Source organism: Passer domesticus, chromosome 9 (genome assembly GCF_036417665.1).
Source record: "Passer domesticus isolate bPasDom1 chromosome 9, bPasDom1.hap1, whole genome shotgun sequence".
Lineage (NCBI taxonomy): Eukaryota > Metazoa > Chordata > Aves > Passeriformes > Passeridae > Passer > Passer domesticus.
In genome coordinates, this window is record NC_087482.1 from 1,814,955 (window position 1) to 1,839,449 (window position 24,495).

Consider the following 24,495-nt stretch of genomic DNA (forward strand, 5'->3'; position numbering starts at 1 on the left):
TTGGGGCTGCCTGTCAGCTGATGCCAAATGCCTTCCTGCAGAGGCTGGGCAGAAGCTGCAGCCAGGCCAGGCTGGGAAACAGCCCTGCAGGATGTGAAAGCAGCAGCGGGGCAGCGAGGCTGCCATGGATCCCTTCCAGCTGTGCCGGGCATGGTGCGTCCAGATGTGCAGCCAAAGCCCCCGGCTGCTGAGACCCAGGGGAAGAATGAGGGAAATGCACCCACCTTGCCTTCACTGCAGGCGTTCCTTCAGCATTTGCCACATGATTTCTAATGGGTCCAGGAATTTCTTGCCTGCCATGTCTTTGGTCTCTCCTGTCAGAGGACCTTAAGAGAAAGTAGTTCCATTTCCCAGGAATGGATCCCACAAAATCAGGGCTCAGCCTTTGGGGTCAGCAGGGACACACTACTCACCCCTGCCATGGGAGCTGGCTTTTTGTGCAGCATCCAAGGTAGGAGTTGGTGGAGTTGTCCCTTCAGACACGGCTGTAAAACAACAGCCAGAGAAGCTTCTGTCACCTGTTTCTTACCAGTCAGTCAAACATTACGCCTTGGTGGGACAGTGAGAACATACCTGCAGAATGCCCAGAGGGCTTCACAACTTCAGAGCGCCAGGTTAATGGAGGAACCGTCCCAGCATCCCAGTCTGGAAGCAAACCAAGATGAGAACTGTTTCCATTGTGTGCCAGGGCTGGCTCTGGCCCTGGGCTGGAGGCAGGGCTCCTGCTCGGGGCTGCTCCTGTGCCTTGGGCCTCTTGGCACTCAGGGCCAGCTCCGCAGCAGCTGCAGCGCCAGGGACGTTGCTGCATCAGTCCCGTTTCCCCGGGGCTCTGAGCGAGCTCCAGAGGCCTGGAAGCCGAGGCGCCTCCAGCTTTGGCTGCTGCCGGGCCGGGCAAGGGCAGGCCCTGGGAGAAGAGCTGCTGCCACACAGCCCCGGCCAGGGCTGAGCCCGGCACAGCAATTACCTGCTGTGCCTGTGCCTGTGTCTGGCTTTGCCTTCCTTCCTGCAGCTGTGGCTCGCATTGAAGATGGAGTGCTTCCTTCAGGAATTGCCACCTTCCACTGAAGCACTATGTCCATCTCTTGAGAAAGGAAGGGAGACAGCTGAATCAGATGGAGCTGTTCCCCACTTGGGTGGTGGCATCAGAGGTAATATTTGTTAAATTTATGGTGCAGGAAAATGGCCAGGTTACAGTGGCATGATGTGAGCACTTCCAGCTCCAAACAGACACCCTTTTCCTAATCTGCAGGGCTGGATATAGTGGGGGATCTCAGGGTGTGTTACAGTTTGGGCATGGCCTGTCAGCTGATGCCAAACGCCTTCCTACAGAGGCTGGGCAGAAGCTGCAGCCAGGCCAGGCTGGGAAACAGCCCTGCAGGGCGTGAAAGCAGCAGCGGGGCAGCGAGGCTGCCATGGATCCCTTCCCACTGTGCCGGGCACGGCGTGTCCAGATGTGCAGCCAAAGCCCCCGGCTGATGACTCCCAGGGGAAGCATGAGGGAAATGCACCCACCTTCTCTTGTCTTCAGGGGTTCCTTCAGCTCTTGCCTCATCTGTTTGGATGGTTCCAAGGACATCTTATCTGTTGTATCTTGGATTTTCCCTGTTGGAGTAACTTAGAGAAAAATATTTCCATTTCCCAGGAATGGATCCCAGAAAAGCAGGGTTCAGCCTGTGGGGTCAGCAGGGACACACTACTCACCTCTGTGATGGGAGCTGGGCTTGAGTGCAAAATCCAAGGTAGGAGCTGGAGAAGTCTTCCCTGTAGACACATCTGTAACACAACAGCCACAGAAGCTTCTGTCACCTGGTGCCTGCCCGCTTGTCTACAATTCTTCCTTGGTGGCACACTGAGAACATACCTGCAGGAGGCTCCAAGGGCTTCAAATCTTTATTCATCCAAGCTGATGGAGAAGCAACCTCATCTAGAACGGAGCACAGATGAGAACACTTTCCAGGGTGTGCTGGGATCCCCTTCTGCCACAGGGAACTGGGCACTGCAAGGGGGCGGCTAAGGCCGTGGGAGCCAGATGGGAATAGACATGGCCAAAGCAGCACAGGGGCCTGGGGAACTCTGGGCTGGCTCCTGGTCACTTTCCACAGTCTTTCCCTGCCCTCAGCAACATCCCTGGAGGGGTGGCTGGAGCAGCACAGGGTCCCGGGGTTCTCTCCGTCAGACACAGAGGAAATCCTCTCTAAAAGCCCGGCAAAAACTGCAGCAGGCAGTGACACAGGTATCCATCCCTCCCTCTGTCCCTCCTGCCCTCCTTCTGCTGGGATAGCTCCCAGATCCCAAGGGCAAACAGCCAGGCCTTCTCAGGACACACTGGAGCCTTCCTCTCCCCCTCTGTCCTTTCCCCACCGTGGGCACCCCGTGCAGTCACTCCCAGGTTTCAGGACATGTCTCCCATCGAGGGACCCCAGCAGGACTGCTCAGTACCCGAGTGCCCTGAGCCTGCTCGGGATAATTCCCCTGGGCTGTGCCGGTCCAGTCCAGGCTGTGCCTGCACTGCCAAGCAGCAGAGAGGGCAGCTCAAGCCTCAGCAGGGCTCAGGCCCAGAGGCACAGCAATTACCTCCTGTGCCTGTGCCTGGCATGGCCTCCCTTCCTGGAGCTGAGGCTGGCATGCAACCACTGCTTCCTCCGGGAAATGCTTCTTTCTCCGCAGGCTCTCCTTTCATTTCTGGAGAATGGAGAAGAGACAGCTGGATCAGATGAAAACATTCCTGACTGGGAATGGGGAAGGGGACAATTTCAGGAGGCATCACTTGTGAAAGGAATGCATAAGGATCAGAAAACACCCAGGATTTTGGGACAACCCAAGGCTGCTTCCTTCCCCAAACAGCCCCAACATCTGATCTGCCTGGACACCAGGAAATTGCAGGGGATCTGAGGGTGGGCATGGCCTGTGGTGCATTTTCGGCTGTCTGCCAGCTGATACCAAATGCCTTCCTGCAGAGGCTGGGCAGAAGCTGCAGCCAGGCCAGGCTGGCAAACAGCCCTGCAGGGCGTGAAAGCAGCAGCGGGGCAGCAAGGCTGCCATGGATCCCTTCCTGCTGTGCCGGGCACGGCGTGTCCAGATGTGCAGCCAAAGCCCCTGGCTGCTGAGTCCCAGGAGCAGCATGAGGGAAATGCACCCACCTTGTCTTCTCTGCAGACATTCCTTCAGCATTTGCCACATGATTTCTAATGGGTCCTGGAATTTCCTGCCTGCCATGACTTTGGTCTTTCCTGTCAGAGGACCTTAAGAGAAAGTAGTTCCATTTCCCAGGAATGGACCCCACAAAAGCAGGGCTCAGCCTGAGGGGTCAGCAGGGACACACTACTCACCCCTGCCATGGGAGCTGGCCTTTTGTGCAGCATCCTAGGTAGGAGTTGGTGAGGTCGTCCCTGCAGACACGCCTGTAACACAACAGCCACAGAAGCTTCTGTCACCTGGTTCTTACCAGTCAGTCAAACATTACGCCTTGGTGGGACAGTGAGAACATACCTGCAGAATGCTCAGAGGGCTTCACAACTTCAGAGCGCCAGGCTAATGGAGAATCCTTCCCAGCATCCCAGTCTGGAAGCAAACCAAGATGAGAACTGTTTCCATTGTGTGCCAGGGCTGGCTCTGGCCCTGGGCTGGCGGCAGGGCTCCCGCTCGGGGCTGCTCCTGTGCCTTGGGCCTCTGGGCACTCAGGGCCAGCTCTGCAGCAGATGCAGCGCCAGGGACGTTGCTGCACCAGTCCCGTTTCCCCGGGACTCTGAACCAGCTCCAGAGGCCTATAAGCCGAGGCACCTCCAGCTTTGGCTGCTGCCGGGCTGGGCAAGGGCCTGCCCAGGGAGAAGAGCTGCTGCCACACAGCCCCGGCCAGGCCTGAGCCCGGCACAGCAATTACCTGCTGTGCCTGTGCCCGTGTCTGGCTTTGCCTTCCTTCCTGCAGCAGGGGCTGGCACCGAAGATGGAGTGCTTCCTTCAAGAAATACCACCTTCCACTGAAGCACTATGTCCATCTCTTGACAAAGGAAGGGAGACAGCTGCATCAGATGGAGCTGTTTCCCACTTGGGTGGTGGCATCAGAGGTAATATTTGTGAAATTTATGGAGCAGGAAAATGGCCAGGTTACAGTGGCATGATGAGAGCACTTCCACCTCCAAACAGCCACCCTTTTCCTAATCTGCAGGGCTGGATATAGTGGGGGATCTCAGGGTGTCTTACAGTTTGGGCATGGCCTGTCAGCTGATGCCAAATAACTTCCTACAGAGGCTGGGCAGAAGCTGCAACCAGGCCAGGCTGGGAAACAGCCCTGCAGGGCGTGAAAGCAGCAGCGGGGCAGCGAGGCTGCCATGGATCCCTTCCTGCTGTGCCGGGCACGGCGTGTCCAGATGTGCAGCCAAAGCCCCCGGCTGCTGACTCCCAGGGGAAGCATGAGGGAAATGCACCCACCTTCTCTTGTCTGCAGGGGTTCCTTCAGCTCTTGCCTCATCTGTTTGGATGGTTCCAGGGATATCTTATCTGTTGTATCTTGGATTTTCCCTGTTGGAGTACCTTAGAGAAAAATATTTCCATTTCCCAGGAATGGATCCCAGAAAAGCAGGGTTCAGCCTGTGGGGTCAGCAGGGACACACTACTCACCCCTGAGATGGGAGCTGGGCTTGAGTGCAGCATCCAAGGTAGCAGCTGGAGAAGCTGGAGAAGTCTTCCCTGTAGACACATCTGTAACACAACAGCCACAGAAGCTTCTGTCACCTGGTGCCTGCCCGCTTGTCTACAATTCTTCCTTGGTGGCACACTGAGCACATACCTGCAGGAGGCTCCAAGGGCTTCAAAACTTTATTCATCCAAGCTGATGGAGAAGCCTTCCCAGCACCCTCATCTACAATGCAGCACAGATGAGAACATTTTCCAGTGTGTGCTGGGATCTCTTTCTGCCACAGGGAACTGGGCACTGCCAGGGAGTCGGGTAAGGCCATGGCAGCCAGATGTGAATAGACATGGCCAAAGCTGCCCAGGGGCCTGGGGAGCTCTGGGCTGGCTCCTGGTCACTCTCCACACTCTTTCCCTGCCCTCAGCAACATCCCTGGGAGGGGTGGCTGCAGCAGTGCAGGGACCTGGGACTCTCCCCCTCACACACAGAAGAAATCCTCCCTAAAGCATGGGGGAAAACTGCAGCAGGCAGTGCCACAGCTATCCATCCTGCCCTCCCTCTGTCCCTCCTGCCCTCCTTCTGTGGGGAAACCCCCCAGATCCCAAGGGCAAACAGCCAGGCCCTCTCAGGACACACTGGACCCTTGCTCTCCCCCTCTGTCCTTTCCCCACCGTGGGCACCCCGTGCAGTCACTCCCAGGTTTCAGGACATGTCTCCCATGGAGGGACCCCAGCAGGACTGCTCAGTGCCCTGAGCCTGCTCGGGATAATTCCCCTGGGCTGTGCTGCTCTAGTCCAGGCTGTGCCCGCACTGCCAAACAGCAGAGAGGGCAGCTCAAGCCTCAGCAGGGCTCAGGCCCAGAGGCACAGCAATTACCTCCTGTGCCTGTGCCTGGCATGGCCTCCCTTCCTGGAGCTGAGGCTGGCATGCAACCACTGCTTCCTCCGGGAAATGCTTCTTTCTCCGCAGGCTCTCCTTTCATTTCTGGAGAATGGAGAAGAGACAGCTGGATCAGATGAAAACATTCCTGACTGGGAATGGGGAAGGGGACAATTTCAGGAGGCATCACTTGTGAAAGGAATGCATAAGGATCAGAAAACACCCAGGATTTTGGGACAACCCAAGGCTGCTTCCTTCCCCAAACAGCCCCAACATCTGATCTGCCTGGACACCAGGAAATTGCAGGGGATCTGAGGGTGGGCATGGCCTGTGGTGCATTTGGGGCTGTCTGCCAGCTGATACCAAATGCCTTCCTGCAGAGGCTGGGCAGAAGCTGCAGCCAGGCCAGGCTGGCAAACAGCCCTGCAGGGCGTGAAAGCAGCAGCGGGGCAGCAAGGCTGCCATGGATCCCTTCCTGCTGTGCCGGGCACGGCGTGTCCAGATGTGCAGCCAAAGCCCCTGGCTGCTGAGTCCCAGGAGCAGCATGAGGGAAATGCACCCACCTTGTCTTCTCTGCAGACGTTCCTTCAGCATTTGCCACATGATTTCTAATGGGTCCTGGAATTTCCTGCCTGCCATGTCTTTGGTCTCTCCTGTCAGAGGACCTTAAGAGAAAGTAGTTCCATTTCCCAGGAATGGACCCCACAGAAGCAGGGCTCAGCCTGAGGGGTCAGCAGGGACACACTACTCACCTCTGCGATGGTTGCCAGGCTTCTGTGTAGGAATCAGCAAAGGAGCTGGAGAAGTCCTCCCTGCAGACACACCTGTAACTCAACAGCCACAGAAGCTTCTGCCATCTCTGCTGATCTGCATGGGCACCACTGAGCCGCAGCAGCGGTGAGGGAATCACACAGGGCGAGGGCACACACGTGCATCGTTCTGTGCTGGCACCTGCAGCGCTGCCTCCCTGGCCCAGCTTTGGGCTCTGAGCTGGCAGCTCTCCCAGGGGAAAGGCCTTGACCTACCCTCAGCATCTCCCAGAGGCTCAGTCCTGGACGTGGCTTGGGAAGCTGCACCACCTTCACCAGCAGGTTCAGCTGCAAAGAAAGGCAGGACAGAAGACCTGTAAATCCACCAGCAGAAACACCAGCCAAACCTCACTAAAAAGTCACCACTACTCCTTGAAGTAAAATAGACTGATGCATGTTAATACCTAAGCTTGTAAGCTGTAAAACCCATTGTTATGAGAAGTAAAATATTTTATTTTAAACTGTATTATTCATGAGGTTGTTTTAAGTGAACTGAATATTTAAGGTGTGATATGCAAATTTATTTCAAAAAATAAAATATTTTTGTGCTTTTGTTATAACAGACAAAAGAAATAGAAGTAAAAGCTAATGAAACACTGTAAAGAATATATTAGAACAATAATATGATTCGTGAAAAATCGGAAAAAAATTAAGTATATAAGATACAAACCAGATTTAAGTTCCAAGAAACACTAAAAGTATCATTAAATCAGATAGGATATAACAAAAGCCGTTAGATATTTAATAAGGATCAAATTAAAATAAAGGAAAAAAGCCAAGTATAGCTGAAAGAAAGAGAAGTGTACAGACTAATTACAACTTTAGAGCTAAAATGTCAAAGAAACAAAACTATAACAATTAGAAATAAGCAGGTGCTATCCTAAATCCTGAAAAACAATTTAAAAGGCTCTTATAAATCTTATGAAGTAAATACTGAGAATGAGACGAATGACGTCAGTGACTAGATCCCAAGGTGTAAGCTCTGCTACCAAGAAGATACACATCTTGGCCCTTTGGCTGCAACCCAAAGGGGCTTTGAGAGAGCTAGAGTGTTAAAACTGCAGAGGATTATTGTCACTGTATTAGTCATCCAAGCCCAAAAAGAATGAGCCATATGCACACTCCCAAGTTAGTGTAGTACGCTATAATTTTAACAAATTCAGAAGGTGCACTATGAGTAGTAAAAGACACTGGAATAAAGAAAATGTGAAATAGAGCAAAAAGAATAAAATGGCAAAATTTGTAAGCAATATATTAAAACTTTTTGCTCTGCAAGAGATAGAGAAGAAATAAATCCTGAGAGTAGAATAAAGCAAATTGCTCAAGAATTAGAAAACAAGAACATGAGACAGTTACAAAGACACATTTTAGCAGGCAACATAAGAAAACATGAAAAACTTATTTTACAAATATTACCAGCCTTAAACGACTATGGAGTCAAAACATATCTAAATTACAATAAGCACATGCATTGATATAAAAAAATATAATTGACAATCCAAAGAAAAGAAATTAAAGATTTAGAATAATCTACCTTATGAGAAGAGCTGTTAATTTTATACCCTGACTAGTAGTATGAAAGTGTAGTTGTCAAGTTTTATAAATACTAAACATAAAATTAGAAATTAAGTAAGCTTTGTCAAAGTGTATCCTAAAAGTACAAATTTAATAAATTAATAGAGAAAGGGAGGGATTCTGATAGATTGTATGCACAAATTCATGCTGAGACTACAGTAATCTCGACTAATGAAAATCCTAGCATAACAAAGGAGGGTTCAGGGCAATCAACATGCACCAAAATCCTAGCCTGAATATTCGTCCCCAGAAATGCTGATTCCAGAAGATTATTTCTCTGACCAAACCTCAGCAATGTGCATTCGATTTGCATCATCTATAAGATAAATGTGTGCCTCCTAGAATGCATATTCCAGGAGATTTTCCTCTAACAAAGTGAATTTTTTACCAGTTTTGGGGAAACTCTCAGCAAGAGCTGCAGCAAGAAAGGAAAAAATACATGAATATGCAAAAAGGATAAAAACAACCATAAGAAAGCAGAAAAACTCCTGCCCTCCACACCGCTTGGAGCTTGGAAATGGACAAAAAAGACTTTGAGAGAGCTGTCCCTTCGTGATGCACAGGGGAGAGAAATGCCCCACCTGTCTCACCTGACGCTGTTAGCCTGCTTCAGGGCCAATCTGATATTTGCTTCTAGATTTTCTACGACTGAATTTTAATTATGGAATAAATTCTCCGTATTAATCAAAAAAAGCTAATTCATTTAAAACATCCGGGACTCCTGGAACCCTCATCAGGCACCCCAAAATATCCCTTTGTGCCTCTTCAGGTCCAGGCCCAGATGATCCCACAGAAGGAAATGTGCCCTCAGCCCAGGGATGCTCAGCATGGGCTCCCCCATCCCCTCGGGGCCCCGCCACTGGGCACAGCAGCCCCTGCCTGGCTCCTGCCTGCCCACACCGTGGGCATCCACGGCTGCTCCTGGGCATGGAGCTCAGCCACTGCTGCTGCCGGGTGGGCTTTGCTGCTGCTACCACACGAACATAACTGTGAAAACTCCAACTCTTTATTTGAATATAAAATGTGGGCCACGCCCTGCCCTGCCAGGCAAGGGCTGCCCACCTTCAGTCCTGGCCGGGGAACAGGACCAGGGGGCTCAGGGGCAGAGGTTCTCATTGAGGAGCGGTGGGTTTTGGGATGGCCTCGTGACACTGCTGCAGCCATGGCAGGGCAGATAGGGGCAGAAGTGGAGAGCTGAGGTCATGGCTCAAATTCTCGCTGCCTGCGTTGTTAGGCTGCTCTTCTGGAGATGGAGAGGAGCACCTGTGTAGAGAGGAGGTGGCTGAGGCCCCAGCTGCCAGTGGCACACAGGGACCCTCCTGCACAGCAGGGCCCAGTCCTGGCCTCCACGGCTGCTCCTGGACATGGAGCTCAGGCAGTGCTGCTGCCAGGTGGGCTTTGCTGGTGCTACCTCCCAGGCACTCGCGTGACAACTGCATCTCTTTATTGCAGCAGAAGAGCTGATTTGGGAAGTGCTGTGCTGCCCCATGTCTTCAGCCCCACTAGCTGCCCACACCCACAGTGGGACTGGGCCGCCCCCAGAAAACTGTCGAATCTGGGCTGTGGCTGCAGGGCACAGCTGCTCTACAGCACAGGTGGACTGCCTTGGGGGTAGGACTGCCCTGAGGGTAGGGACAAGGAACAGGGTGAGGTCTGCTCTATGATTTCCGAAGGTGATTACTCTACAGACCATCAGGGGCAGGCCAACACTGCACTAAAGGCATACACCCTTCCAAACTTGGCAGGGTCCCAGGGGAGGATCCAATCTTTAGCCAATTGGGAGAAACTGAGGGTGGAACACCAGGCGGGGAATACAAGGTTTAAACCAATTGGGGATTACAGGGGAGGGGAAGAACTTAAACAAACCAATGTGATTCCGAAGGATACAAAATTGATAGGAAAATTTCTAGAGCAAGGGGCAAGCTTGGAGAGGGACTGACATGCAATGGGAGGAGGAACAGTGAACAAAAGGGCAGGTCTTTGGGGAAATGGACAAGTGGAGCAAAACCAACACATGGGGTAAAGGAGCAAGCCCTTGGTAATAAAATATGCTATAACAATAGAAAATAAGGGGAGGGGTATAAAACTGACTGCTAGGACCGAATTACAATCAAAGACATGAACTGCAGTGCCGAAACTCTGAGTTGAGGTTCAGTTGAGCACTTCCAAATAATTTCCTGGCAGAAACAGATAGCCAGACTTGCCCTTATCACATGCAAACAGAGGGTTCCCCAACAGCAACCCATTCTGAGGCTCTTCTGGGAATGGGAAACACGTGTTGTGGGGTCGGCCGCATCTGTGGGAGCGATGGGGAGCGTGAGCCCGTGCTGTGCTGCACTGCTGAGCTGGCAGCACGGTGAATACGGGCAGGATGTTCTCTGTTTCCCCCAGAGCTGGGGCCTGCAGGCACCTTGCCGGCCCTTGGCACAGGCTGTGCCAGCCAACAAAGCCCAGCAGGCCGGGAGGAGAGCCCGGGGGCAGCGCAGCTGCTTGGGCAGTGGCTGCTGCCAGGGACACGGGCCAAAGCCATCCCTGAGCAGCCACTGCCACCTCTGGCCCTCCCTAACAAATTCTAGGTTACATCTGTGAATTGCATGCTACACTTTCCTTCATGTTTTTCCCAATACCAGGACGTTTCTATGTATAGTAATGCCCTTGAGAATCTCTGATTATTTTAAGGTTTTATTTTCTTTTTTTTTTTTTTTTAGTTGAGACAGATGAAACAGCCTTATTGGTCTTAGTTTTGGCAGGTCTGTTTTTTTTCTTTGCATGATGGTTTACTTATTATCTACATTTAAGCTTGTTTTTATTTATGGGTTTTTTGTTCCCCAAGCAATTATTTTGACAGTCTTTTGTTCACTTCTTACTTAATGTTCCATAGATGAATAGTTTGGACTCTCTTTTTATAGTAATATGAAGATCTGAGAAAGCTCTGTTTTTAATTTTGATAACATTCTCTCTCCCCGCTCCTAGCTTTCACAATGATCGTTTTTGAAACATCACTGAGGATAGACAGAGTTATTTGGGAAATAACCAATAGGCTTGGCTTAACCTGGGTATTGGATTATTATTTTCAGTGCTATAAACCTACATTGCTTCAAGGTTCACACCACGGTCCTGATTTGTGGCTCAATGCATGGATGACTGAATTAAAAGAATGTTTGTGAGGCAGCTGAAGAGCTTAGACCTCAGAGATTAAAATTCCTGGGAGGAGGAGGTGGAGGAAGAAAGGATAAAATCCTGATTCAAAGGGTTTTTTCTCACTTCTAGTATGCCAGAAGTATGGTAGACTACACCTGTATTCAAATGGCATTTACTTACAGAACAACTCTCTACAGTGTCAGACTCCAGGAGAAATGACTCAACACTTTGCCTCCCAATGCATCAGCTTTAATTCTAGTGAGAGGTAGGCCTTAATTACAGTCCGATTAGAGCAAATCAACAAAGCAGTCTAGCCATTGTGAGAGTGGCAAGAGGAATTTGCTTGTGAACAGATGAATATGTCCCACTCAGTAATGAACAAAATTTGCCCTGACTTGGAAGAAAGTAGACAAGGAGCAATGCAGTATTTGGGTTTTATTCAGGGATAAATGGGGCAAGAAGCTGTAACAACTTACCTGTTTTACAGAACACAAGTACTGATATGGCCAATAATGAACCCACATGAAGGGATCTTCAGCACATTCCTTTATTTCTCTAACCAGGAATGGGCAGCAAAATGCTGGCATTTATCTGAACTGGAAGCCGTGTTCCTCTCCTGTTTCTCCTTGAGCACACTGAGTGTTATTTGCAGACTTCACTGTCCAGCCCATCAATCCTCTCATGGCCAATTGCTAAATGGCACAAGTACCAAAATACAGGTGCCAGCATAATCAGCCCAGCACTAATGCAGCACTGCTTTGATGGTGCACAGGAGCACAGAATGGCTTGGGTTGGAAGGGACATTTAAAGGCAATCTTGTCCCAATGCCCTGCAATGAGCAGGGGACACCTTGAACTAGGTCAGGTTGCTCAGAGCAGGAGCTTGAATGTCTGCAGGGATGGATGTCCACCTCTCTGGGCAACCTGTGCCAGGGTTTCAAAAGCAAATGTGTAAAATGTGTTTGTTTCATCTAGTCTGAATTGACCATCTTTTAGATTAAAACCATTCCCTCTCTGTCTGGTCACAAAAGGCTCTACTAAAAATTCAGTCCCGTCTCTTTACAAGCCCCCAGAAGACACTGAAAGGCAGCAATCAGGTGTCCCTGGAGTCTTCTCTCTTCCAGGCTGAACACTGCCAGCTCTCCCAGCCTGTGTCTCCAAAGCAGAAGGGCTCCAGCCCTCAGAGCATTTTGTCCCTCCTCTGGACTAGATCTCACGGGACCATGTCCTTCCTGTCTTGGGGACCCAGAGCAGGATGCAGTACTCTGTCGTGGGAGAGATCGAGACACTACAAGGCAACACAGTCCATTTCCAGAAGGCTTCAAACCCTGTTTTTATTCTAGCCTGCATGCTTTTTCTCCATTCTTACAAAGCTCTTAAGTTTATACTTTACACATTGGTCACGAGATACAAACAAAATACTCATTGAAATAGGGAGTTGCAGGTTTCTCTTATTTATCCTTCTTTCTTTCTTGGTTTCTATGTCAACAACCTTGGTAGAAAATTCTTTCAGGGGTTAGCATGGATCCTCTTATCAAACTTCTCGATGGCTCACAGAGGTCACTGTAAAACGTCTTCCACAGTACTCCAGGTGGGGTCTCACCAGAGCAGAGAGGTGGAATCACCTCCTTCAACCTGCTGGGCACTCTCCCTTGGATGCACATGGCTGCCTCATGTCCAGCCTCTCTTCTAGCAGCAACCCCAAGTCCTTGGTGGAGCTGCTCTCCATCCCTTCATGCCCCAGCCTGTGAGATCAGCTGAGCTGGCACTGTGTCACAGCCCTTGGGCAGAGCAGCTGGGCAGGATGAGCTCACTCCCGAAGAAGGCAGATCCAGCTCCCGAAACAACTGCACCCTGGCCATGAGCTCACAGCAGGCTCTGAGGTCCCAGAGGTCCCAGAGCCCCGTGGTTGCACAGCAGCACAAGGAGCCAGCAGTCAGTCCCTGAGCACAACTGTTGCGGCAGCAGCGACGGTGGCAGCAGCGGTGCTGACGTTGGGACAGCAGTGTCGGGACAGCGGTGGCAGCAAGAGCTGTGGGACTGGCAGAGGACAAGGCAGCATGGCCCTTGCTCTGCGCCTCCTACTCCTGCTGCTCCTGGCCGTGGCCCTGCCTGCCAGGGCTGCCCAGGCTGCTCCGCTGCAAGCGCGGGGAGCAGGTGAGCCGGCAGCCTGGCTGCCCTTTCCCGGCACAGCGCTCCCTGCTCCCCGGGAAGCGCTGGGGATGGTTTTGCCCAGGGCTTTGGGGAGGGGTTCCTCTGTGGGAGGGAGGGAGGGAGGGAGGGAGGGAGGGAGGGAGGGAGACCCCAGGGGCCTGGGGCTTCCTCAGTTTCCACTCCAAGGATGTTCCACAGAGCTAGGAAATAGTGTGGAGAGTGACCGGGGCAAGGCCATAGCTCCCCAGCCCCTGGTACTGCTTTGGTCATGGCCATTGACATCTGGCTCCCATGGCCTTATCCGACCCATCCTCATGAAGAGGAACTACCTTTCTCTAATGTCCTCGAAGAGACAAGACCCAAGATACAGAAGACAAAAAATCCCTGGAGGCAGCCAAACATCTGGACCAGATGATGAGTGCACAGGTGAGACGCCATGGTCAGTGCATTTCCCTCCCTTGGTCAGTGCATTTCCCTCCCTTTCAGTGCCCAGATCCCTAAGGCAGAAGGAAATTCCGGTACACCATGGAAACACTTCTGATCTGTGCTCCCTTCTAGGTGAGGGTGCTGGGATGGCTTCTCCAGGAGCGGGGATGGAAGATGATTTGGAGCCCTTGGGAATTTCTGCAGGTTAGTTCACCAGTTTCCCTCAGAGAATAATTATTGTAATCCTGGAAGAAAAAGGTGACAGAAGCTTCTCTGGCTGTTGAGTTCCAGGTGTGTCTGCAGGGAGGACTTTTCAAGCCCCAGGGCTGGATGCTGCACACAATCCCAGCTCCCATGGCAGGGGTGAGTAGTGTGTCCCTGCTGACACCGCAGGCTGAGTCCTATTTTTGTGGGATCCATCCACACGAACTGGAAGTACTTTTAAGGTCCTCCAACAGTCAGTACCAAAGAGGAGACAGTAAGTTCCTGGAGTCAGCAAAACATCTGGGCCAGATGCTGAGTGACCTGGAGAGATGCTGTGGTGGGTGCATTTCCCTCATGCTTCCCCTGGGACTCAGCAGCCGGGGGCTTTGGCTGCACATCTGGACACGCTGTGCCCGGCACAGTGGGAAGGGATCCATGGCAGCCTCACTGCCCCGCTGCTGCTTTCACGCCCTGCAGGGCTGCTTCCCAGCCTGGCCTGGCTGCAGCTTCTGCCCAGCCTCTGCAGGAAGGCATTTGGCATCTGCTGACACGGTGCCCAAACTGCACCATAGGCCATGCCCACCCTGAGATCCTCTACAATTTCCCAGTCTCCAGGCAGATCAGGAGGGGTGGTGCTTTGGAGAAGGCAGGGGCCTGTCCAATCCCAAAAGCTCATCTGATTTCCTCATCCTTGTCCATGACATTCACCAGTGTTAGCTTCTGAAGATGACACCTCCCCAATGGGGAACTGTCCCATCTGATCCATCTGTCCCTTTCCTTTCTCCAGCGATTACCCAAAACTTGGCACAGAAGGTGGCTGATCCAGGAGGAAGCAGTGGCTCAGTGGCAGCCTCTTCTGCAGGAGAACAGGCAGTTCCAGGCACTGGCACAGCAGGTGATGCCTCCAGTGTCTCCTGAGAGGGCCTGACTGTCCCCTGGGGCTGGGGGAGCTGTGACGGGGCAGGGAGGGCCAGGGCTGGCAGTGGCTGCTCAGGGATGGCTTTGGCCTGTGTCCCTGGCAGCAGCCGCTGCCCAAGCAGCTGTGCTGCCCCCGGGCTCTCCTCCTGGCCTGCTGGGCTTTGTTGGCTGGCACAGCCTGTGCCCAGGGCCGGCAAGGTGCCTGCAGGCCCCAGCGCTGGGGGAAACAGAGAACGTCCTGCCCGTATCCACCGTGCTGCCAGCTCAGCAGTGCAGCACAGCAGGGGCTCACGCTCCCCATTGCTCCCACAGATGCAGCCGGCACCACAACACAACTGCCCGATGCCCAGAAGGGCCTTGGAAGGGGCTTCTGTAAGGAAGCAGGGTGCTGGGCAGGGTTAATGGCAGGCCTGCTTTTTTTGGAGTTTATCTTCATCTTATGCTGTGTCCAAATTCATTTTTACTGGAAGAGGAAATGGTGAGTGCTTTCTTCATCTTTTCCTGAAACAGCTTCTTATGAAGATCTAATGCAGACAGGAAACATTCACAGGGAGGCTGCAATGGAGTTGTGGCCAGTCTATGATTGTCCAAAGAACTCTGCTGCTGCCCAGTGCTTCCATTGGCCTCTCAATTGCTGGGCCTTGTCCTGGGGGCCCCGTTGGGGCTGCAGCCAGAGCTGGCTCCCACTGAGGCTGCCTGGCCAAGAGCAGCCCCAGGGGCACAGGGCAGAGGCAGAGGGAGGTGGGGAGGAGAAAGAGCAGGGCCGAAGTTGCCCTTGAATGTCAGAGGCGCTCTGGGGCCCGCTCCTGGCCAGGGACCCTGCCCAGAGCCGTGCCCTCCTGGCCGGGGCCTTGAGGGGCAGCTGTCCAGCTGGGCCCAGCTGTGCACGAGGGTCCCTGTGTGCCTCTGGCAGGTGGGGCCTCAGCCACCTCCTCTCTTCACAGGTACTCCAGTGCATGTTCAGAAGACGCACCTAAAAACAGAGGCAATGAGAACCTGAAACTTTATCCCAGCTCTCCACTTCTGCCCCTATCTGCCCTGCCGTGGCTGCATCCCCGCCATGAGGCCGTCCCAAAACCCACCCCTCTTCAACGAGACCCTCTCCCCCTGAGCCCCCTGGTCCTGTTCCCCGGCCAGGACTGAAGATGGGTAGCCCTTGTCTGCCAGGGCAGCGTTTGGCCTATATTTTATGTTCAAATAAAGAAATTGAGTTTTTGCAGCTACGTCTGGGTGGGTAGCAGCAGCAAAGCCCACCCGGCACCAGCACTGACCGAGCTCCATGCCCAGGAGCAGCCATGGATGGCCACGGTGTGGGCAGGCAGGAGCCAGGCAGGGGCTCACAGGCATATTTTGGGGTCCCTGCTGAGGGGTGCAGGGATCCCTTATGAGGCACAAAGGAGTATTGATGACCTCTCCTAAGGTGTGCAGGGATCCCTCATGCGTTGGGCAGCAGGGTTAAATTTGAGGGGGTTTTTTACTCTTCTCAGCACAGCACAGGGACACTTGGCCGAGGTTTTGCCAAGCTGGGAGAAAGCCTCTTGCAAAGGCTTGGGCCCAGCCTGTGGGCACAGCGGGCGGGCGCAGCCCATCCCCTGGGCCAGGCCGGGCTGCTCAGGCCGGGCCGGGCCAGGCTCGGGCCCCGGCAGGGAAGGGCCGCGGCCCTGGGCTCTGCTGAGGCTGCTGAGCTCCGGCCTGCCCTGTGCTGCAGCCCAACACATTGACAGCCATGGCCGTGCCCTGGGCCACCGCAGGCACCCGGGGCTACAGCTGAGGCCGTGCCTTCTGCCACTGAAGGGAGGCTGGCTCTGTTCCCTCGCAGGGCACAGCTTAGCTCCCAGCACCTTTGTGAACCTGCCTGCTGGGCAAGTGCTGGGAGCCAGAGAGTTCCAACCCTTCTCACTGGGAAGTGTGTCTGGTGGTGTAGGGATTTTAAATTATTTCCCTCTAAATTTGTGTCCTGCCAGAGGGTTAAGTTTGCTTGCTCTCAGTAGGGCGCTTTTCTTCTTGGCAGTCAGTGGGGCTTCAATGCAGCCAGAGTTGAAGGAGGATCTCTGGCCGCTTGAGCTGTGGTTGTGGGACTGGCTTCATCCTTCCTTTGGCTGTGATTTGCACTGGTGCTTGTGCAGGCATTTTACAGTAACTGGCTTCAGTTCCTTCCTCTTGCCACCAAAAACTGAGAATAAGCCTCTTTAACACCACTGTAGTATTAAGAGGCAGGCCTTACTTTCTTGACTTGCTGGATGCACAGGCCATTGGCATCACAGGGCCTTCTTGGTGAGGTCTTCAGATACCCTGGTGGTCACAGAAGAAGGAAGCTGAATTTTCTGGGAAAAAGATAGTTTCCCATGTGTGGAAAAGAATAACCTGTCACTTCCCCATCCCTTTCTTTGTAAAGTGATACAGGCAAGTGCGTTTATATATCTCTATCTGCTTTGTCTATCTATCTATCTATCTATCTATCTATCTATCTATCTATCTATCTATCTATCTATCTATCTACTATCTATCTATCTATCTATCTATCATCTATCATACTAATCTATTGTGGTGTTGCATTTTATTCAAATTGTATGCTCTGTCTCAAAAATGTACCCCTCAAAAATATATGGTTTATTCCAAGCTGTGTTCCTCTCCTGAAGTCTCATGGATCTGCAATCCCATTGGCCCAAATCTTATTTCGCACCTACTTTGAATTTCCCTCTTAAGCTGTGTGAGGAAGACCAGATGTTCTCATGGCCCATCTCTCCCCTAGGCTCGTCCTCTCTCCCCCTCCCTTTCCCTTTCTCCCTTCTGCCTCTGAAACCATGTTACATCCGGGGCTGGGTCCCCCAATAAACCCTCATCTAATCAGCACCCTCAGAAGCCGTGTGGAGTCTCCTCTCTGGAGAGCTGGAAAAGAATACAAAGAATATATCTTTGGTATAGCAAAGCTTGAGTGCAGGAGCAAACCTGAACTGTGATTTCCTTCTTGCTAGACATATGCTGGCTTGTTTAGATTGACTTTGAACTGAAATCCTGCAAAGCTGGAAAATGACTTGTGGCCATCACTCTGATTTCCTTAAAAGCCCCTTTTTTTCATTTTAATGTTTTTCATTTCTGGTGGCTGGTAAATTCCTTTCTTTCTTAAGCTGTGTCCTGGCAATACTGGAGGTAGAAAATAACCATAATACTGCATTATTTTAGATACTTGATAGTTTTCTTGTGAAATTTTATGGCAGTATCTCCTGCCTAAAACTGCCTCAAAACTAAAGCAGCAGGTCAGCTACTGAACACGACTCACTGCATAGCTGCAGCTCATGTTTCTACAGTGGAAGTGGCTTTTTGTTCTTCTGCATGGGTATGAAACACTACCAATTGAAAGGCTCCTTACAGAGCAAAGAGCCTTGTTTAGTGGAGCCTGGACTTTGGGATGCTGGTAGCTGTTTGATCAATACCCAGCAAACTGCCAAAATTATTTTTTGTGACTACTCCCTCGTGATTTTAGCTTGGCTTCTTTAGGAGATTCAATTTTCATTTAGAAATGGCACAGTGGAGCCAGTGCTGCCTCAGGAGAGGTGGAGCTGGGACAAATGGCTCATTGATTTTGATCTCAACAAAAAGCCACCTGAGCTCCACATGACAGCAACCCCACGGACTGGTAATGGATCCATTAAAAATAACTCATCACAGAGCTTTTCACTTGAAGCTCTGACTTATGGAGCTTGTTCAGTTCTGCCATGGAGGAAGGGAGTTTGAAGACAAAGAGGTTAACAAGGAGATCCATGTACAACAAAAGTGCTTCTATTTTAGCAAATTAAGTATCTTAGGATGTAAAACCACATCCATACCCCAGTCTTATCCCTCCATTTACCCAAATTCTTGGTCTTAATTCCTTAGTCAGTAGGAAAATATGACAGGGAAGTGTAGATCCTCCTTTCCTTCTTCAGCTGGACAGCTTGTAACCTCTTGTTCCACAAACAGGAGCAGACAACCAGGAATGTTGTCTTCAAACCATATTTTTGGAAAGTTTTCACTGTGTTTGTTTTTGTCCCGAAGTAACTGAGATTCATCAGAGTATTTACAAGCCTTAAAGGATGGATTTATTTGGGTTGCTAGAATCTTTCATATTTTATGACTTTTCTGCTGCACAAGAGCCTGGCACTTGCAGAACTCTTGCCCCATGCACTTCTCCAGTGCTTCTCGCAGAGAAGCTTTGGGAAGCACTCAGGAAAAGTGCCATGTTCGTGTGCGGGTTATAGAGCCCACAGGACAGGGAAATGTCTTTGCAGTGGGCACTGCCTTTTATTCCAAGGAGTTGTTATTGCTGTGGGCACTGGCTGTTGCTCCAACACCTGTGTCATTTATTCTACTGGAATCCTTGTGAAAAAGTTCTTCTTTGCCATCGAGATTTTTGATCTGAAACTGCCCAAAGTTTTCCATCTCACAGGTTTCTGATGCTGGTTTTTCGTTTCCAGTCTGTTGTTGGCCCATGAAGATGCTGCTTCGATTCTGAAGGCCCCCATACATGGGTACCAAGCTGAAAGTTCTCCAGTGCTCCACAGCAGCACAGTTATCCACAGGAGGGCCAAGAGCAGCTCCATAAGCTCCAAGGGATTCTAACAGATGAATTTCTGTCCCTCAGGAAGGCAGGGCTGGGTCTGAAGTAAAGGGTCTAACCCTGCACCCACCACTGCATGGCAACAGCTGTCCCACACTTTGTGGAAGGCACATACATGTGACACTCTTAATTCAGCACTGGGTTAGTCAGTCTTATAAACCTCTTAAAAAAAACCAGACCAGGCAAAAAATATTTATATTTTAGTTGGTTGGGGTATTTTTGGGTTTGTTTTTTTTTCTTGGTTCTTTGCTTTGGTGCTCAGAGATAATGAAGGAGATTTTCTGTTCAACTTGCCTGTCAGTGTGCAGGGGGCATGAAAAGAAGATCAGTTTTTCACCAGCTGGTTAAGGAGTTCTAAAAGCAATTGTGCTGTCCCTAATCAGGGGGTGGGGGCACTTCTAACAGTCTGGATTGTCCCCACCTGTGTTTCCCTCCTTACCAAAGTGCTGTGTAGATCCAGAGCCTTGTGCCTTGGCCTGATGGTACAAAATCCACCCAATATCCATCTGTTTGCATAAATAAAGGCTTTGTTCTCATTAAGATGAAAAGCTGTATGGGTAGCCTGCAGCTTATGTTCCTTTGTTGCCTGGACCCCAGTCAGTGCTGACATCTAAATGACTGACCAGCCCCAAGCTGCTCTTAAGACTGATTTGATCAAAGGCACTGAAGCTCTGTTGAGTGCAAGTTCTCCAGGAAAACAAGCACAGGAACTTGGATAATGTTGGTGACAGAAGCAGAGTGCAGAGTTGAACCTCTGAGGACACCTCACTGCTGCCTCCCCCCACCCTTTTATTTTTAATTCATTTAATATTCTGAGTGCCAGCTCTTGCATGAAGTAGGTCCTCAGCAAGGAGCTGCTGGGCCTCCTGGCTGTGTCCCTTTGTGCTCCCAGTGCTTCTGGTCTGGTTTGGCTGGGAAACTTGTCCATCCTGCCTCTGTGTTTTCTTCCTATCTTTCCAATGCACAGCCCTTTCCCGCTGCTTGGCATTTGAATACTCTGATTACTTCATTGGGTAACTTGCATCTTGCACTCCATGACATTAAATTGTGTTGCTCTGACGCTGTCCTATTCTGAGTTTCTGGAACACATTTCTAAGCCTTCCAGCTGTAGCCCAAGGGAAGCTGTTTCTGCCTTGCATCACAAAATTTGCAGATTTTTTGCAAAGACAGCCCGTTATTGTGTGCATTGACATCTGAGGGGCTGCTTTCTAAGACAGATAAAAAACCCATGAACAAACAGCAAACCAACCAAACAACATATTTTTAAAAAATACTTTATTTTTGCCTCTTATTTTTAATCTTTTCCAAGCTGGCCTCCATTTCCACTGCAGTGTTTTTCTTTGGACAGAAAAGCCCCCTTGCCAGATGATGCGACTTCACAAGAGAAACAGAACTCACACACAATGCATATATGAAAGCTAAACATGGAGATTCCCATTATCACAATCATCATCATTGAGTTTCAGACAATTTGGTGTCAAAATGTTTCCAGAAGGGTGAGAACAGTATCTCAGATCCCCTGGCTACTTTGGTGTCGTAGCCACTTATTATCTCTCCTTTCTTATTATCTTTCCTTTCTGCACTTCTGTAGTTGCTCTGCCCATTTGCTGCTCTTGGATCTCTGCCTCCTTCACCTATTTTTTATCTTTTTCTGGATTTGTGGGGATTTTTCTGTTGGTTTTGCTTTTTTCTTGGTGGTTGTTTTGTTTGCCTATTTTATTTGGTCCCTGTTAGAGAGCCTTTTGGGCAGATGCTGTGGCCTATGTGCACAACCCTGCAGATAAAAACCAATGGACATTCTGTGGATTTAGAAGCATGCTTGCCAACACTTCGGGTATGTGCCTGATAGCAGAAGCTTGCTGCCCTTGGACAGCCAGCCTGAGAAAGTTTGCCAACTGAAGAAGATGTGAAAGTACATGGTCTGAAGATTCTAGCAGAGGATGAGAAAATGTTCTACTGATATTGCTGACAAGCTGAGCTACATGACCAAGATATGTTTAAGAAATAGTCTTTGTTTTAGGTATAAGTGCTTTGTTAACCAATCAGATACTTTCCCATGTCGCTTGAACCCTGGAACCATATAAATGTACCCTGAAACTAACAGTAAATGGAGCATTGATCATACTTCTATGAGAACTAGATCTTTGACTCTGGAGGCCCCTCTTCCTTTTTCCCCCTACCCCTACTCTCTCTCTCCAGCAAGAGGTCCCGGTTGTGCTTTAGTTTTTTGTGGTTTTATTAATCTACTCAACAGCAGAATCAGCTTGTGATTTCTATTATGAAATTTTGATATACAGGTGTAGCACATAAAGGTTGTTTTTGTTTTTAAAGTCATCTCAGACACAGACCTGCAAGCTCCTGTGACTTTGAGAACTGAGTGCTCTCAGACAGCAAATTGTGCATGAATAGGAAACTTGTAGTTCCCGTCTCCATTACACACAGCAAAATGTAAAGTGGTTGGAATTGTTGTAGATAGAAATTGATCAAGCCAATTTAATAATAATAAATATATGTATATAATTTATTGTGTGACTGATATACAGGCTTGAGATCCACAATCAAAGGGACAGCATTGAGCCTGGATGGACACTGGGTGAACACTGATCCGACCTCTATCGCATCAGGCCCGCTCTGTTCACTAAGGCAGTCTGGTACAGTCAGGTTTTATACCCTTTCTGTTGCTTGAGGCAGCGTCTCTCTTGTTCTTTTCATGGTCAAACACATTCATGATGTCCTCTTTCTACAAGTTGCACTGGACAATGTGGTTCCTGGCAAGCTGTGAATGCTGACAGTAGGGGGAACCTGGTATTGGGATGCAAGTTCCCTGATAACTTCTGCTATCTCAATCTCAGTGCTTGATGAGCGTTGACCGCCCAGGTTTGGATTGTTTGAGAAATGATCCATCTCCTTCCCCAGCTAGGCTCTTTTAATTGCAAATTAGATCCCTCCTCACTGCTGTCTGCAGTTTTGCAATGGCATGCAGCAGTCTCTAAGCATGAAGCAATTCCATGTGGATTTGAAAATGCTTTTGTGTATTTCTTTTAAACATTATAACATATCTTCCTCTCATATTCTACATAAGCACAAATTACCTATATCACATATTACAGAATGGTACCAATTCTAGCCTTTATTTTGCCTTCTTTTGCTGCCATGCATCAAACTGGGTCAGACTCATCAATGACCTGGGTTCTTCCAGGATGGGGTGTGCAAGGATGATCCCTCAGCTCATGTGTGGACCTGGTGTGCACCAGGCCAGAGACGTGAGTGTCATCCATAGCCAGCCCCTGTCTGCCAAGAGAACAGGGAGCTGCAGCTCTGAGGGACTCAGGGGTGAGGCAGCAAACAGCCCAAATGCCTAGTTTATATCAGTTACTGGTCAGGAGGATTTACTGCTGAGAGATTTTTATCTTCCTACCCAGAGCTGGAAAAAAAGAGCTCTCTCTCTGTGAAGAGACTCTTTTCAACAGGTTCCAGCTCTTCTGCTTGTTTCAATTAAAAGTAGAGCCAAACTCTTCTGTTGGTCACATCAAACCAACATAAGTTTCAGGAGTCTGTGGAAGACATAAGAGTGTCAACAATATTTCATTTTATAACACTTACAGTCTTCTAATTCAGCCATGGGATAATTAGGCCATCACTCACTATATCAAATAACTGGAAAAAGCACTGGAAAAGAAGTTTTTTTACAACTAAGTTTTAAAAACTAATGAATGCATTTCATAAAGAAAACCATGTAGTAAGAATACAGTAATTTAAACATCTCAAAGCTCTTTGATAATGGAGCCCTGAACCCCAGTCATGTGCAGTGCAGCCTCGGCTGTCCCTTTGAGGCCATACAACTACCAAGGCTCAGGGCTGGGATGAGCCTTCGCCCAAAACCAGCTCCAAGACTGACTGGGAATCAATCCAGAGCAGGGCTGACACAAAGAGCAAAGTCTCAAGGCCAAAGCCAAACCTTCATCATGTTGGATTTGTTTTCACACTGATCTGGAGCAAATTTGCCTGACCTGCAACAACACTCTTACTGTAAAACTTTACATGAGGTACTAAATAAGCACTGTCCTGTCCTGTCCTGAGCTGTGCTGCCCAAATACTGTGGAGAACTTGCTCTGCCTCTGCCCCGTGCCCTTGGGGCTGCTCTTGGCCAGGCAGCCTCAGTGGAAGCCAGCACTGGCTGCAGCCCCAGCGGGCCACCAGGACAAGGCCCAGCAATTGAGAGGCCAATGGAAGCACTGGGCAGCAGCAGAACCCTCAGCAGAGATATTTGGACAGCCATGGACTGGCCACAGCTCCACTGCAGCATGACTCCCAGTGAGGCTACCTATGCAGGAGCAGAGTTATAAGAAAACTGTGGAGAAAAATCAACAACTGACTGTCTGAGCCCGTACAGTTTGCGAATGCCAAGATAGCAGCCTATCAGCACAAGTGGCACAGTGAACACTGTCACCACTATGCCTATCATGCAGGTCCTGCGCACATCCTGGAGGCAGACAATTCTTGGGAAGCGCACTGGATCCGGGGCATATATTCCTGTTTCATTGATAACGTCTGTGGGAGCAATGGGGAGCGTGAGCCGGTGCTGTGCTGCACTGCTGAGCTGGCAGCACGGTGGGTACGGGCAGGACGTTCTCTGTTTCCCCCAGAGCTGGGGCCTGCAGGCACCTTGCCGGCCCTTGGCACAGGCTGTGCCAGCCAACAAAGCCCAGCAGGCCGGGAGGAGAGCCCGGGGGCAGCGCAGCTTCTTGGGCAGTGGCTGCTGCCAGGGACACGGGCCAAAGCCATCCCTGAGCAGCCACTGTCACCCCTGGCCCTCCCTGCCCCGTGACAGCTCCCCCAGCCCCAGGGGACAGTCAGGCCCTCTCAGGAAACACTGGAGCAATCACCTGCTGTGCCAGTGCCTGGAACTGCCTGTTCTCCTGCAGAAGAGGCTGCCACTGAGCCACTGCTTCTTCCTGGAACAGCCACCTTCTGTGCCAGCTTTTGGGTCATCGCTGGTGAAAGAAAAGGGACAGATGGATCAGATGGGACAGTTCCCCATCAGGGAGGTGTTGTCTTCAGAAGCTAACACTGGTGAAAGTCATGGACAAGGATGAGGAAATCAGATGAGCTTTTGGGATTGGACAGGCCCCTCCCTTCTCCAAACCACCACCTCTCGTGATC

The 24,495-nt window shown here is 50.5% G+C and overlaps 1 protein-coding gene across 1 annotated transcript in view; it reads right to left on the reverse strand.

Annotated features, from left to right (window-relative positions):
- Positions 1-2,574: 2,574 nt before the first annotated feature.
- The window catches only part of LOC135307521 (uncharacterized), a 179,929-nt gene continuing 158,008 nt past the window's right edge, over positions 2,575-24,495 (reverse strand). Inside the window, exons 3-12 of the mRNA XM_064431948.1 lie at positions 6,073-6,174; positions 5,507-5,614; positions 4,787-4,858; positions 4,618-4,698; positions 4,429-4,530; positions 3,881-3,997; positions 3,490-3,561; positions 3,330-3,401; positions 3,141-3,242; positions 2,575-2,682 (exon numbers count right to left, since the gene is read on the reverse strand). Coding sequence (XP_064288018.1) covers positions 3,364-3,401; positions 3,490-3,561; positions 3,881-3,997; positions 4,429-4,530; positions 4,618-4,698; positions 4,787-4,858; positions 5,507-5,614; positions 6,073-6,148 — 666 coding nt within the window. The 5' untranslated portion in view covers positions 6,149-6,174 and the 3' untranslated portion in view covers positions 2,575-2,682; positions 3,141-3,242; positions 3,330-3,363. The remainder of the gene's footprint in view (positions 2,683-3,140; positions 3,243-3,329; positions 3,402-3,489; positions 3,562-3,880; positions 3,998-4,428; positions 4,531-4,617; positions 4,699-4,786; positions 4,859-5,506; positions 5,615-6,072; positions 6,175-24,495) is intronic.